The 15638-nt window shown below is 45.4% G+C and overlaps 1 protein-coding gene across 1 annotated transcript in view; it reads left to right on the top strand.

The window, feature by feature from the left end:
• SEMA6B (semaphorin 6B) overlaps positions 1-15638 on the top strand; it is a 1705299-nt gene that overhangs the window by 921959 nt on the left and 767702 nt on the right. Inside the window, exon 7 of the mRNA XM_040341109.1 lies at positions 8818-8908. Within this exon, the coding sequence (XP_040197043.1) occupies positions 8818-8908 (91 nt within the window). The remainder of the gene's footprint in view (positions 1-8817; positions 8909-15638) is intronic.

The raw sequence follows: 15638 nt of genomic DNA on the forward strand, positions 1-15638 counted from the left end.
GAATCCTGGACCACGGCTATACTTGACTATCCTTGGCTAATCCCTATCTAGCCCCCGTGCACAGACTCACAGCCCAGGTAGTGTCTTACCTTATTACCGTGGGCTGTGTGTACCTGCAAGGGTGAGCTTACAAATCTGCAAAATGGACTCCACTCAAGGTAAGCCCTTACAATGTTTTGTGTCATCCGCAGATGTCCAGGAGGGAGCTAGGCCATCTGGTGCCTCTGCCCGTCCCACGCCATCATCCCCTGATGATCATGCCCCTGACCCCCTGGGAAGCCAAGAGGCATTGGTGGAGGGGAGTGCCCAGATCTCCACTGAAGAGGTGATTGAGGAGGATGCAGAACATCTGGGTGAGGAGGTGTCCCTATATCTTGATGAGACCTCCCTATCGGCTGGTCCATCCCGAACGTCAATGCTCCCATCATCCAACCCCTCTGGATCCATCCCCAACCCACCCACTCCCTCAAGTCCCTCCCCCTATGCCAGGCCTCAAGCCTCTCCTGGCCCCAGGAAGGCAACCAGGAAGACCAGGGGGGTTCCTGACTTCCTGCCTGAGAATCTGACCAGTGCCCAGGACTCTCAGACCCGCCATATGGGTGAGATGGCCCAGGAGATGAGGCGATGTGGATGTGGCTGGCAACACTGCAGCTGTGATCACCTGCTTGGGTGAGCTGCAGGCCACAACGGCTACCCTCGTGGCAGAGGTGCGGTCCCTGTCTGAGGCTGTCCAGGGCCACACAGCTGCCATTGAGGCGAAGGGGAGACTGTCGCGGCAGGTGCAGTCAGAGACCAACACCATCCTGACCCGCATTGCCGTGGCGTTAGAGGGCAGGCCTCCAGCCATGGAGAGACCGGTGGATGCTCCTCCAACCTGATGCCCCCCCCCACCTGAGCCTTCAACCAGGCAGTTATGGAGCCGTGGCAGCAGCCAGGGCAACTGATTATTTTGTGTTTGCCTTTTTTTTGCTCTGGTTAAGAGTATTATTATTTTGTTTCTAATACTGCACACGGTGAGGCGTGCAGATTACAGTGTGACTGGTGTGTGAATGGGGGGGGGGGTGACACTCCTGCCAGCAAAGGGGTGTCACCCTCGGTCGTTGGGGAGAATTTATCCCCACGACCCGTGTGAATGTGGTATGAATGGTCAGCAACATAATTGGAGCCTTGCCATGGCGTTGCTGCTCCCAAGTCCTGCATGTTGGACTTGGGCTAATCCAATGTGATGTGGATGTGGGGTGTGTGCTAGGGACCACAGTGGTGTGCATGCGTGCATTCTCCTTGTGCCATGATGAATGTGTGTGTTTAACATGTAAAGATATGTTCCACGAGACAACTTCTGAATGCTGTTCCCTCAGCAGACAGGGTAGCCTCGGGCAGAGGGGGAATTCTGGTTCGGGGGTCAGGTCATCACGTATGTCAATCTCCAGGCCCTTTCTCTCAACAAAGTTGTGCAGAATGCAACATGCACCGATGATCTGGCACACAAAGTTTGGGGAATACAACAGGGTCCCCCCGGACTTATCCAGGCATCGGAAACGGGACCGTTTTCATCGGACATGTTTGCCCGTGTGTACGAGGCCTGAGGTATACAGGGTTAATTTAATATCCAACTAGGATTTGCAGCAGAATTTCTAAAGGCAATACACCATCTACATCACTTATGCCGCGTACACAAGACGCAATGCAAAAGGGTTGTGTGCATGATCCAGAGCATTTTTCTCTATGAGAAAAATGGGCAATTTTTTTTTTTTTAACCTGCTCTATTATTTGTTGTCGTTTTTCACGTCATGAAAAACGGTCGTGTGTACGCTTTAATGAGGGGGAAATTGGCATAAGCAGTCCAAAGGGTGGCACCATTTGAATGGAACTTCCCCTTTATAGTGCCGTCGTATGTGTTGTACATCACGCGCTTTGCTCAAGCATTTTTTTTCACGAACGTGTGTATGCAAGGCAGGCTTGAGAGGAATCATGACAAATCGTGTTGGAAAAAAAACGTTTTTTTTTCAGGACATGAATAACAGTCGTGTGTACACGGCATTAGACTGGATTCACACCTATGTATTTTTAGTGCATTTTGCAGATTTGCACTACAGAACATGTTCCATAGGAAACCATGTTAAAGCGGAGGTCCGGTTAAAAAAAAAAATTCAAAGTCAGCAGCTACTAAGGACACTCACCTGTCCAGGGTGCCCGCGATGACGGCAGCCGAAGCTGAGCAATCGATCGGGTCTCGGCAGCTCCGCCGCCATCCTCGGTGAGGGAATCAGGAAGTGAAGCATTTTCGGCTTCACCGCCCGATTCCCTACTGCGCATGCGTGAGCCGCACGGCAGTACTTGAATGGGCGATGTCTCCTGGGACACACACAAGGTCCCAGAAGACACCGCTTCCCCATTCCCCAGGAGGCAGCGCGAGGAGGAGAAGAAAGAAGACGGACCGTGGATCAGGAAGTGGCAGATTAGGACGATCTGCCTAGCAACGGGCACTTCTGGCATGTATAAAAAAAAAAATTATGGGCCAGATCCACAACGAACTTACAGCGGCGTATCTATTGATACGCCGCGTAAGTTCTACGATGCGGCGTAGAGTATGCAAATTAGCTAGATACGCCGATTCTCAAACGTACGTCCGCCCGGCGAATTTTTTTACGTTGTTTACGTAAGGCTTTTTTCGGCGTAACGCTACCCCTGGCTCTATGAGGTGTACGCAATGTTAAGTATGGACGTCGGGACAGCGTCAAATTTTCCGTCGTTTGCGTAAAACGTTCGCGAATAGGGCTTTGCGTAAATTACGTTCACGTCAAAAGCATTGACTATTTGAGACGTGATTTCGAGCATGCGCACTGGGATTCCTTCACGGACGGCGCATGCGCCGTTCAAAAAAACTTAATTTACGTGGGGTCACGATGATTTAACATATGGAGCCCACTAAGCAATCAGAAGGTTACCATGGTAGGCCTCCGAGAGATCATTCTGATGATAGAGCCCCTAGAAATGATCATAATGGACCTAGGACCCCCAAACCCTGGTGGAAAAATAAGGGAAATCAAAAGCCAAAATCAAAATCCCCAAGGAAAACCCATTGGAGAAATAAGAACAAAAACCAAGGGCAAACCCATAATCAACTGGGTAATGAACAAAATTACCACCAGGACTCTAGACAGTATAGTCAGGAATACAGAGACCCAAGAGATTACTATAAACAACCAATGCCTTATTATCAACAACAAGGAGGGTCATCCCAGCAATATCAGCAGAATGGTGCACCTCCTAATTATTATGATAATAGGAGAAGCCCGGTGCATACGCAAAATAGGTATGAACCACTCAGTTCTTATAGAAATGAAGAAGATCCACGCTCTTTTTTAGATTATCGCCGGAGCGACAAGACTCCACCCCGGTACGAACAGACGGAGCATACCCGAAGCCCCAACGAACAAGGGGGTGCCGAGGGGGATACAAGGTCAAAAAGGCGAAAAGTACAGTAGGAGATGGCACATATAATTTAAGTGGAATTGATCTTACCCCTGCAGAAATGATGACACTGGATAAGGGTTTAAAATTTAATCCAAAAAGAAATTTAAATAAATTTGATGTATTTGTTGATGTTCGGAAATTTGTCCGCAAACTAAACATCAAGAAATATATGCTTAATCAGCCTATAAGGAATCAAGCCAATCAAGTTTCTAGAAATATAGATGAAGGCAGAGTTCAATAAAGTACCCTTAGGAACAAATCCCTTTTTAACCCTCAGGTGCCTGATAATCACCATATAGAGGTATTTAGTAAAATGGTTCTGAAAGACCTGGACAATTTAAAGGTCAAGCGAATACCTGATCCTATGAATATACACAAAGGGATAAAGGAGTTGGAGAAGAACAAGGAAATCATTATAAGACCCGCAGATAAAGGGGGTGCAATTGTGGTCCTATCAAGAACGTACTACTATGAAGAACTATATAACCAACTAAAAGATACCAACACGTACATTAAACTAAGGCCCCATACTCACGACCAAACATGTCTGCTGAAACTGGTCCGCGGGCCAGTTTCAGCAGACATGTTTGGTCGTGTGTGGGCGCGAGCGGGCTGAATTCCAGCAAACATTTGCCCGCCGGGCCTTTTCCCAGCGGACAAATATTCCTGGACTTGTTTTAAAACAGTCCGCTGGAATCCTGCCCGCTCGGACATGTACGGTCGTCAGTACAGACCTACCGTACATGTCGAGGCGCCCGCCGTCCCTCGCATGCGTCGAATGACTTCGACGCATGCGTGGAAGCATTTTAAAGGCAGGCCGCCCACGTCGCCGCGTCATTGTCGCGGCGACACCGCGTCATCGGCGCGGCGACACCGCGGACACGCCCCGCGTATTGTTTACGCGCGGACTTCTGTACGATGGTGTGTACAACCATCGTACAGAAGCCCTCTGGCAGACATGTACGGTGAAAACGGTCCGACGGACCGCTTTCACCGTACATGTTTGCCCGTGTGTACCCGGCCTTAGGGGTAACCCTACAGGAGAGTACAAAGAAGAATTATGTGATCTGGTATATAGAGGAAGGCAAAAAGGCGTCCTGAATAAGAGAGAATACAAGTACTTGGTACCAGATACCTGCAGGGTACCTATCATATATACAATACCTAAGATACACAAAGATGCCCAAAAACCTCCTGGGCGACCCATTATAAATGGAATTCAATCCATCAATTCCAGGTTGGGTGAATACGTGGATCGGTTCATGCAACCATTGATGCCCAAAACCCGAGCATATTTAAGGGATACAAAACATCTCATACAGATTTTCGAAACTATTAATATGGATACTCGTGATACTTATCTGCTGGCCACAGCAGATGTGGCCTCACTTTACACAGTGATCAATCATAAAGAGGCCATTGATGCGTCCAAATGGGCCCTGAATAATTTTAGTGATTTGGTGTCAAAGCAAAAGCGGTTTATTTTAAGGAGCTTAGCGTATGGTTTGCAGCACAATTATTTCTGGCACAAATCAGATTATTTTAGATAGCTAAACGGAATAGCTATGGGCGCAAAATATGCACCGAGTCTCGCCAACATCGGAATGGGAGGAGACAGCAATATATGCTAATGTACCGGAATCCTTGGTAGTATATAAGAGGTTCATAGACGACTGCATAGTGGTATGGAAAGGTGATGAAACCTCACTGAAACAATTTGACAAGTTGAATGAGAATGAGAAAAATATAAAACTCACTTATACGATCAGTGACAAGATTATCCAGTTTTTAGATTTGGAAATCTCTTTGGAAAAATCAGAGATTCAGTACCAAAACGTTTTTCAAACCAGTGGATCGTAATGGCTACATCCCAACAGATAGCTGTCATTACGATCCATGGTTGATTAACATACCAAAAAGGACAGATGACTCGGATCAGGAGAAATTGTTCAGACAATAGTAAATTCTTGGATCAGGCCAACCTTATAGGGACCAAGTTTATACAAAAGGGTTACAGTGATGAATTCATTCAAGAAAAAATCAAGGAAGTTCAAAATATTCCAAGGGAGAACCTCATCTTGGACAAAAAGAAGCCTGTGAATGCAGAACCAGAAGTGCCAATTATTTTGAATTTTAATGTGCAACACAGGCAACTTGAATCTATTTTTAAAAAGTACTGGCCGATTTTAAAATCCGATAGGCAACTCCAAAGTGTACTACCTGTTGTACCTAAAGTGATATACCGAAGAGCCCCTAAATTAAGAGACTTGGTGGCTAAAAGTGTCCCAGATCCACCAGATAAGGCCGATAAGCTGACTTTCTGGCAAGGAAAGGGTTTCTTTCCCTGTAAACGCTGCTTCGCGTGTAGGAAGACTGGGCAAAATGGCCAGAAATGTTCAAGTTTTTCATCGAACGTGACCAAAAAAAGAACATAAAATTAAAGATCTTATAACATGCAGGACTGAGGGAGTTGTCTATGTACTCCAGTGCCCCTGCTTATTGCAATACGTGGGTCGTACAAAAAGACCAATGTGGAAGCGAATCAGGGAGCATGTACAGAACATTGAAAAGGGCTGTGTGGAACATAATGTTTCGCGACATTTTGAGCAGTGCCATAATAAAGACCCAAGAGGACTAAAATTCTGGGCCATCAAAAGTACATACCCCATTGGAGGGGAAGCCACAAAGTTAGGGAGCTTAGTAAGTGCGAATCTCGGTGGATACATGAGATGGTCACTTTGGCCCCAAACGGCCTTAACATTGAGTTTGACCTCAATTGTTTTATTGCAGATTTTTAATTTTTGGGTTGATTAATTTATTGTCTGTTTATGAAATGTAATTTATTGGTTCAATATGTATATGGGGATGGATTAAGAGTAGACTGACCTTTATTGGTGGCATATAGTGGAATATGTACCATTGTCCATACAATGTATTTAACACATATTATTTTTAATTATTTTTAATCATTTTTAATATTAGTTTTTATATATTTTAATTATATGTGTTTCAGTTGTATGATTGTATCTATATATTGTTATCATGTAATTTTATGTAAATTTACTATTGCCCACTAGGGGGGTGATGGTTCCTATTTTCTATTGTCATAATGGAAATAGGTATCTGCCTGCTTTTTGGTATTTCTGCCACTGGAGGCAGCACACTAGAGATAGCAGTGATCCTTGTGATATTTGTAATAGTGATCGATTATTTAATTTTAATCTTTCAAGTACATTTTTAATGCTGTATGTTTATATTAAAAGCTTGTGATATTCACATTATCAATTTTGTCAAAAGCTGTACAAGTAAGCCGACAATGATGTGAAGGATCCACCCTCCGCTCTTGCCTCCATGGTCAGTCTGCATAAATAGGCAGCTGACATGGTCACATGGCAACCCATGAATAAGTCGCGTGTCTAGTGACGATACGCGTGGGGGAGGAGCCGAGTGACGCGACCGTCCACCTGAGGAGATCGCTAAAGCACTGAGCGGCGTTCGTATTACTTTACAGCAGAGCCTATGAGATCGAGGCTTCCGTGAGTGCAATCGCTGTATTGCATTGGTTTTCTTCCTTTATCCATACGTTATTTGCACCATATTTGTGTTTTTCTTCTTTACATGAGCGGCACTGTCCTGAAGGAAAAAGTTGTATAGAATTGAAGCCTGTACACTCTGAAATATCCCATGAATATCGGACTGTGGTGTGTTTATCTTTCCACCTGACAGGTGTTGTACTGACTTGCTGCAGCTGCCCATGAAGATTGTATGCTGGTTTTAATAGGGATTTATTCCTAGCACTTCACTGGAACTTCACTGGTTGATTTATTAATTTGGTTCGTTGTCTATTTGCACTTGTGATCCCCCCTGTTTCAGGTTGCAAGGGGATCTCTCTCTTCTTTTTTATGTAATTTTGTACTTAGAAATAAGTTAATATCAGCGCAACACACCTATCTTATCACAAGATCTTGGTTTTGTACACTTTTTTTGTGCTTGCAGCGGTATTATTTAGTTTTTTATTTCTATATATTTTTCTTTGATTAATTAGAAGTAGTAGCGCTGTAGTACCATATATATTCATTAACATAAAACACACCCACATCTCAGACATTTGAATTTGGCGCGCTTACGCCGACACATTTACACTACGCCGCCGTAACTTACAGTGCAAATTCTTTCTGGATAAGGAACCTACTGCTATAAGTTACGGCGGCGTAGTGTATCTGAGATACACTACGCCTGCCTAAAGATAGGCAGTTCTTTGTGGATCTGGCCCTATATTTTTTGCAGCATTTTTGGGGCGTTCTCGCTGATTTACACTGAGAAATATGTAAATCAGCGAGATACGGCAATTCACGAACGTACGCGGACCCGACGCAGTGTTGTTACGACGTTTCCGTAGCGGTTTTCCCGGCGTATACTTACCCCTGCTTCTATGAGGCACAGCCAATGTTAAGTATAGCCGTCGTTCCCGCGTCGATTTGTTTTTTTTACGTAATTTGCGTACGCCGATTCAGAAACCCGCGCGCCGCAAGTTACGCTCACGCCGAAACCACTGACGTCCTAGCGACGTCAGTGGGAGCAATGCACGCCGGGAAATTTCGCGGACGGCGCATGCTCATTTAAATCGGCGCGGGAACGCGCCTGATTTAAATAGTACACTCCCCCTAGCCGCGGAATTTCAATTCCGCCGGGGGATTTACGATCCGCCGCCGCAAGTTTGGAGGTAAGTGTTTAGTGAATTGGCCACTTGATCTTAAATCACATAGATCACGCGGATCTAAAGATCCGCTGATCTATGTATGCGTTTCTAAAGTCAGCTCTGTTGGACTATTTTTTTTCTACTCTGTATGTGTTTCTAAAGTCAGCTCTGTTGGACTATTTTTTTTCTACACAGAGGTGTCACCAATTACCTTTCCAACTCAAAAAATACAGAGATGGATATTTTCATATGCAGTCAGATTTTCTATGCTTTGTGTGCTGCCATGGACACCCCGGACCCCCCCCCCCCCCCCTAGGCCCCATATCAGCCGCATGGTCTGCTATTGCTATTATTATGCCACTGTGTCCAACTAAAATATAATGTTCTTGGTCATTAATGCATACCAGTACTGTATGTTAAATAAACCATTCAACTATTCAGCCTAAATGACCCAATTCATGAGCAGGCACGCATTTACCGGTAAAACAAACATGGGAAATTAAAGCTCACTTTAGTCTACATCCATCAATTGCTTTCATAGTTTCTTTTTTACTTGGAATGTTTCTTTAAAAAATGTATTCAAAACATACAAAGTAAATGAATGGATATGTAGCATTTCACATAAATCATGTCTTCCTCAGTTGGATACGCTCGAACAAGTAGGGGAATCATTCAGTGGGATGGCTCGATGTCCTTATGATCCAAAACATGGAAATGTTGCGCTCTTTGCAGGTAAGCCCTGTAAAAATGTTACCCTTTGAATTCTGTCTCGTTTACATTTAACATTTTAGCATATTAAACTGAATGTGTTAAATGTCATGCAAATGTACCCTCAGCTTATATAACAAAGAATATACAGTATATTAAAATTCAAGTGTCATCAAACTAGGTTTACTCACCGCCCCATATACGACATATATACAGCCCTATGTAAACACATTACTGTGCTGAGCGTGTGCTCCCTGCACACACCCAGCACGGAAACCAGCAGGTACTGGAAAGCTCCTGATGCATACTTGCGATTAGGAGCTTTCTAATCCCAATTAGGAATACACATCAGAGTTCAGATTTAACCCCTTCCCGCCACAGCCTCATGGCTCTTTAAAGAGGTTCTAAATGTTGGGAGGTGGAGACGGGCATTCTGATCATGTGAATAGTGTGATTGGCAGTCACAGCTATGTTAAATAATGGCTTATTGTAAATGTTCATAGATACGTTTTGAACATGTAGCGCTAACCCCTGGAGGAGCTGGTTGGTGAAACGGGTTCTCTGTTCTTTGCCACAACTTCACTTCCTGTTTAAGCAAAGGGGTTGTTGCAAACACCTATCGAAGCACAAGTATTAATATCCTACAGACAACTATGTTGGGGTATCAGGAAATAAGAGCACCAGACTACCTAACTAAGTAAAGTGAGTATATTGTTAAAAGTAAATAGCAATGGACAAGTATACGAGGGGCGTTCAAGTCAAACTGGGACTTTTAGATTTATAGGTAAAAAAAGGGATGTTAGCGTGGGGGTCAGTGGTGGCTGGTGCTCAAAATTAAAGAAGGGGCGCAAACAAACGAAAAAACAATTGCAGCCTCACTGTGCCCAAACACAACCACTGTGCCCATCAAAGGCAGCCACTGTGCCCATCAACTGTCGCCACTGTGCCATGCCATCAATTGTCGCCACTGTGCCATCAATTGTCATCACTGTGCCATGCCATCAAACGCAGCCACTGTGCCATCAATTGTCGCCACTGTGCCATCAATTGTCGCCACTGTGCCATCAATTGTCGCCACTGTGCCATGCCAAACGCAGTCACTGTGCCATTAAGCGCAGCCACTGTGCCATGCCATCAAACACAGCCACTGTGCCATCAATTGTTACCACTGTGCCATCAATTGTAGCCACTGTGCCATCAATTGTAGCCACTGTGCCCATCAATTGTAGCCACTGTGCCATCAAACGCAGCCACTGTACCCATCAATTTTCACCACTGTGCCATGCCAAATGCAGCCACTGTGCCATCAATTGTCGCCACTGTGCCCATCAATTTTCGCCACTGTCCCCTGTAAAATGCTGCCACTGTGCCCTGTAAAATGCCCCCTCCCCCCGCCCGGCACTTATCTTTCTGGGGTCAGCCATCCTGATTCCACCGTCCTTCGATGTCTTCTCCCGCCATCGATGACGCTTCAGCCAATCAGGTTGCCAGTAACCAGAACCGGTGAACCTGATTGGCTGAGACGCCTGTCAGTGTTAGCCAGGGAACGCACCCCCTGTGTGTCCCCTGGATAACTATTTGGAAGCCGATTGCAGCCTGAGGGCTCTGATAGGCACTTACAAAGCCAACCAGCTGCCGTTATTCAGATGGCCGGCGCTCACCAGGGGGCCGGCCATCTGAACAGTGGGCAGCAGCATATTGTTGAAGTGGTGGTGCAGGAGAGAGAGAGGGGCGGCACTCCTGCGCCCTCTATGGACGCACCACCACTGGTGGGGGTACTACATGCAGTAGTAGGCAGCGAACATGTCAGCCAGTTCAGAGACCGATAATCAAGATGGCAGACAACAGTGTTAGTGCGTGCATGGAACAGTATGTGGCGATGACATTTCTTGTGAACGAATCGTAAAACCCACGGATATCTACAGAAGACTCCAAGCACAGTACAGTGATGAGACGCTCAGCTACAGTACGACATTTGAATGGTGTAAATGTTTCAAAGATGGCTGTACATCCATCAGTGGTGAAGCCAGCCATGGTGGTTCCCAGCCCACAGCAGTCATTCAGCATGTTGAATGCCTGATCCTGGATAATCAACGCATAACTGAACATGAAATTGCACAAGAGACAAAACTTTCTGTGGGAACAGTGAACACAATCATTCACGAACATTTGCATTTTCGATAAGTTAGCACAGGGCTCGAAAAATCCCGGGCGCCAGGTCGCCATGGCGACTAGAAATAGGGTCCTGGCGACTTGGCTTGGAAGGGGGGGCAAAAAAAAAAAAATATTTTTATTTTTTTGTGAGCTTGCACCATCTGGTGGTGAGCCGTTGGTATTACAAGTTATAACCACCAGATGTGTAAGCTGTCGCCATCTGGTGGTGGCAGTTGGTATTACAAGTTAAGCATTACAAGTTAAACAGCAATTCTAATGTAATTTTTCACTATTTTCACTGCCATCTTCTTCCCTCTAATTAGAACCCCCAAACATTATATATATTTTTTATCCCAACACCCTAGAGAATAAATTGGCGACCGTTGCAATACTTTCTGTCACGCCGTATTTGCGCAGCGGTCTTGCAAGCGCACTTTTTTGGGGAAAAAAATTACACTTTTTTTAATTAAAAAAATAAGACAACAGTAAAGTTATCCCCATTTTTTTTAATATTATGAAAGATAATGTTACGCCGAGTAAATTCATACCCAACATGTCACGCTTCAAAATTACGTCCGCTCACGGAATGGCGTCAAACTTTTACCCTTTAAAATCTCCATAGGCGACGTTTAAAAAACTCTACAGGTTGCATGTTTTGAGTTACAGAGGAGGTCTAGTGCTAGAATTATTGCTCTCGCACTACCAATCGCGGCGATACCCTACATGTGTGGTTTGAACACCGTTTACATATGCGGTCGCTGCTCACGTATGTGTTCGCTTCTGCGCGCAAGCTCGTCGGGATGGGGCGCGTTCTCTGGCTCCTAACTTTTTTAGCTGGCTCCTAGATTCCAAGCAAATTTGTCAACCCCTGAGTTAGCACATGCTGGGTACCAAGACAGAGTTCCACTTTTGACCGGCACAAAAGAGTTGAAGTCTGCACTGCGTTGAAGTAGCATTTTTGACCTGGAAGTTCAGCATTTTCGGAAGCACATCAGTACATGTGACGCACTGCAATATGTGCACATTACAGCAACTCGACTGGGAGTTATTACCACAGCCCCCTTACAGCCTAGAACTCCGTCTGAGTGATTTCCACCTGTTTGATCCCCCAAGATAGTTCCGCAGAGGTCAGCATTTCAGCACTGATAAAGTGAAGCAGGCTGTCCTAGGATGGTTCAGGCATACTGATAAATCTTGTTATGCTGAAGCTTTCCAGGCTTTAGTTAAAGCGGAGGTTCCGCCGATTTTATTATTTTTTTTTAAAAGCCAGCAGCTACAAATACGGCAGCTGCTGACTTTAAAAAAAATGGACACTTACCTGTCCAGCGCGCCCACAATGTCAGCAGCCGAGGCTGAGCAATCGCTCGGTCCTCGGCTGCTTCCGCCACCATCCTCGGTGAGGGAATCAGGAAGTGATTCCCTACTGCGCATGCGCGATGATCGCAGCGCGCCGTCACCGTGTTTCCCAGAAGACAGCGGGGGGTTGACGTGACAAGACTGGATTCCCCACAGGAGTCAGAACCCGGACGTGGTGCAAATACCTGTCTCAGACAGGTGTCTGCACCCCTCCCCCCTGAAAGGTGCCAGATGTGACACCTGAGGGGGGAGGGATCCAAAAAGCGGAGGTTCACTTTTTGTGTGAACCTCCGCTTTAAATGCATGGATAGGTGTATAAATGTAGCAGAGGAGTATGTCGAAAAATACATGTAGTTTCCACTCCTTGAAATTTGTTCTTTTAATATATTATATATAAGCTCAAAAGTCCGGGTTTGAATAGAACGCCCCTCATACATGAGAAAGCGGGAAAAAATGTTTACTTGCAGTAAACTGAATGAGGTAATTAAGAGGTTATAGCAGCTCAGTCTAAATTACTGTACCACTAAAACATGATAACCCAAGAAATAACAGTATCATTGTCAGGAGAGAAATCTACAATGTACAGCTGCTGTCTTCAGACACATACCTGTGCGCAGATGCCAACAAAGAATGTGCCATGGGCGCTTCTAAGAACGCACATGTACATGCGCGTACCTGTCACCAGGACTGGCGCCAGGCGGCCTATTTAAACGGAGCATCAGCGCTGACTCATTGCTGCTTGGTCTACAACATTTACCTGAATCCTTATTCTTGTGTTTGCGACTTCTGATAACGATGCGGCTTGTTCCCGACTACCTCTGTCTGCTTCCTGCCCTGACCCCCTGGCTTCCAGCTATGAGTAATCATCTTACGATGTGAAACATGTTAGCCACTTTTTGTCCCCTTTTTTTCATTTTGACTGCACTACTTTGGATTATGTTTTGATTTGATTTTATCCAATAAAGACGTTGTTTAACAGAGTGCGTCAGTCCAGGATTTTTTCTAATCCCATCCTACGGACTGGTCTCTGCCTTCTGTTCCCGTTTACGCAGCATCTGCTGCCAAAACCTGCTTGTGACCCGACTACGCTCTTGCCTGCTATTATTACCTGATCTGCCTGTCTGTTGCCAACACCTGCCTGTGACCCGACTACACACCTACCTGCTGTCAATGCCTGATCTGCCTGTTGCTAATTCAAGCTTGTCTGATCCTGCTTACAGCTCTTTCAGCCTGCTACAGCTTCTGCTTCCAGTGGTGCACCCCTGCCTGTCTTCTGCAAAATCTAGCAGCTTGTCTACCACCTCTCTTGCCTGCTACCTGCTAAGCCTGGCTGCCGCCCATGAGTTCCTGGCTACTACTTGCACAGACTTCTGGACTGATCATAGGCACTCTTACCCCACTGTGCTCCTGAGCCTACTGTCTCACTGTCAGTGGCCCTCGAGCTGGAGCTGTACGAGAGGCCTTCCTCTACATGTCAGGCTCTCCCACCAGGTACGTGACAGTACCGAGCAACCATAACTGAGCCTGCAGGAGGAACCTCTGCCATATATTAAATCTGCCAGAGCCTCGCAGGCCTTACACAAACAGTCAAGACTCTGCAGAAAAAAATTTGTTCAACTTGAGGAACGTGTGCCAGTCCTGCCTCCTCTGCCACTTCTGTTGTTGCGGCTCCCGCAATTGTGACTACCCAAATGATGTCCAGTGCTGTTCCTACCACTATGATGACATATCCTGAGCTGCAAGTGCCTAGCCCTGAAAAATTCTCTGGAGACCGGACTAAGTTTAGAGCATTCCGTAATGCCTGTCAGCTCTATTTCTCACTCCAGCCACAGACTTTTTCAGCCGAGACTACAAAAGTAGGGTTCATCATATCTGACGGGAAGGGCCCATGGAGCCCAGAATCCCTTGGAAAGGTTGGGAAACTCTTGTTTCAGCTCCCAATGCACCTCATATGTCCAAGTCACCATGCGCCATCCTGGCACAGGGTGACTGAGAAAATATATATTGGATTACTTAAAATGGGACAGTATTATTTATCCACAATATCTCCTCCAGGATATATGTAAAGACTATTCTTAGTTTGTTTGATTCTGAACAATACATGAACATTGAAAGGGCTGATCACATTGACCTCTGGAGACTGTCTGGTCACCTAGGCTGCCTTAAGTGCTGTGTTAATTAACATGCTAATTATATAGTTGTCTGCCAAGTTGTTGCTAGAGGGGAGGGGGGAGTATCCAGGAGCCAGCGCTACCTGGTTATCTAACCCCTTGTGTTAAAAGTGTATCAAAAGACTTGTATTCTGGTTCTAATAAACAGTCCATGTTCAGCAACTAAACAAGTATCGTCTGGTTTGGTGCTTGTGAGCGGTTGGAATATCTTATATCTATATTCAGACTGGAAGGAAGTAGTAGATGACGAAAGCAATCAAGTGGAGTGTGGGACATTTCATTACAATATCCTTGCATCAAGGTGATCCCCAAACCTGGGCTCATCGTCTGTTAGAAGCAAAGGACACACAACTGGATACCATGTCCTTTTTCCAGGCTATGTTCCGATTGTATGAGGACCCCCAATGGACTGCTACTGCTAAGTCCTCTCTCCATGCCCTCCAGCAAGGCCCCAGAGTAGAGTTGAGCGGACACCTGGATGTTCGGGTTTGGACCCGAACCCGGACTTTGAAAAAAAAGTTTGGGTTCGGGACCGAACCCGGACTTTGACCCGAACCCCATTGAAGTAAATGGGGACCCGGACTTTTGAATTAAAAAATGTCTCTAAAAAACTAAGGGAAAGGGCTGGAGGGCTGCAAATGGCAGCAAAATGTTGGGAAGAGCATGGCAAGTACTCTGAAAATAAATGTGGATAGGGAAATAACTCAAAATAACATAAAAAAAAAAAAAAAAAAAATCAAATAAAATCATTTTGACCTAGTAGGACGAGGTCCATATGTATTAGGAGGTTGAGGTGGATGTGGCGGTGTAGGTGGAAGCGGCGGTGGAGGAGGAGGAGGAGGTAGCCAACACAGCAGGTTTTGGTTTTTAATATATGTATTTTTTAAATTAGGGTAAACCTCAAAAGAGTGAGAAAGATCTAGGGTTGCTACCTCATCCCTTTAAACCAGAACAGAGTAATTACACAGGTTCTGGGGCTAATTTACTGTCCATAAGGCACCAAGTGAGTTTAATTAGCAGCAACTTAATCAGCCAGAGAACCTGTGTAATTAATATGTTTTTGTTTTTAAAGG

This window comes from Rana temporaria, chromosome 1 (genome assembly GCF_905171775.1).
Source record: "Rana temporaria chromosome 1, aRanTem1.1, whole genome shotgun sequence".
Classification (NCBI taxonomy): domain Eukaryota; kingdom Metazoa; phylum Chordata; class Amphibia; order Anura; family Ranidae; genus Rana; species Rana temporaria.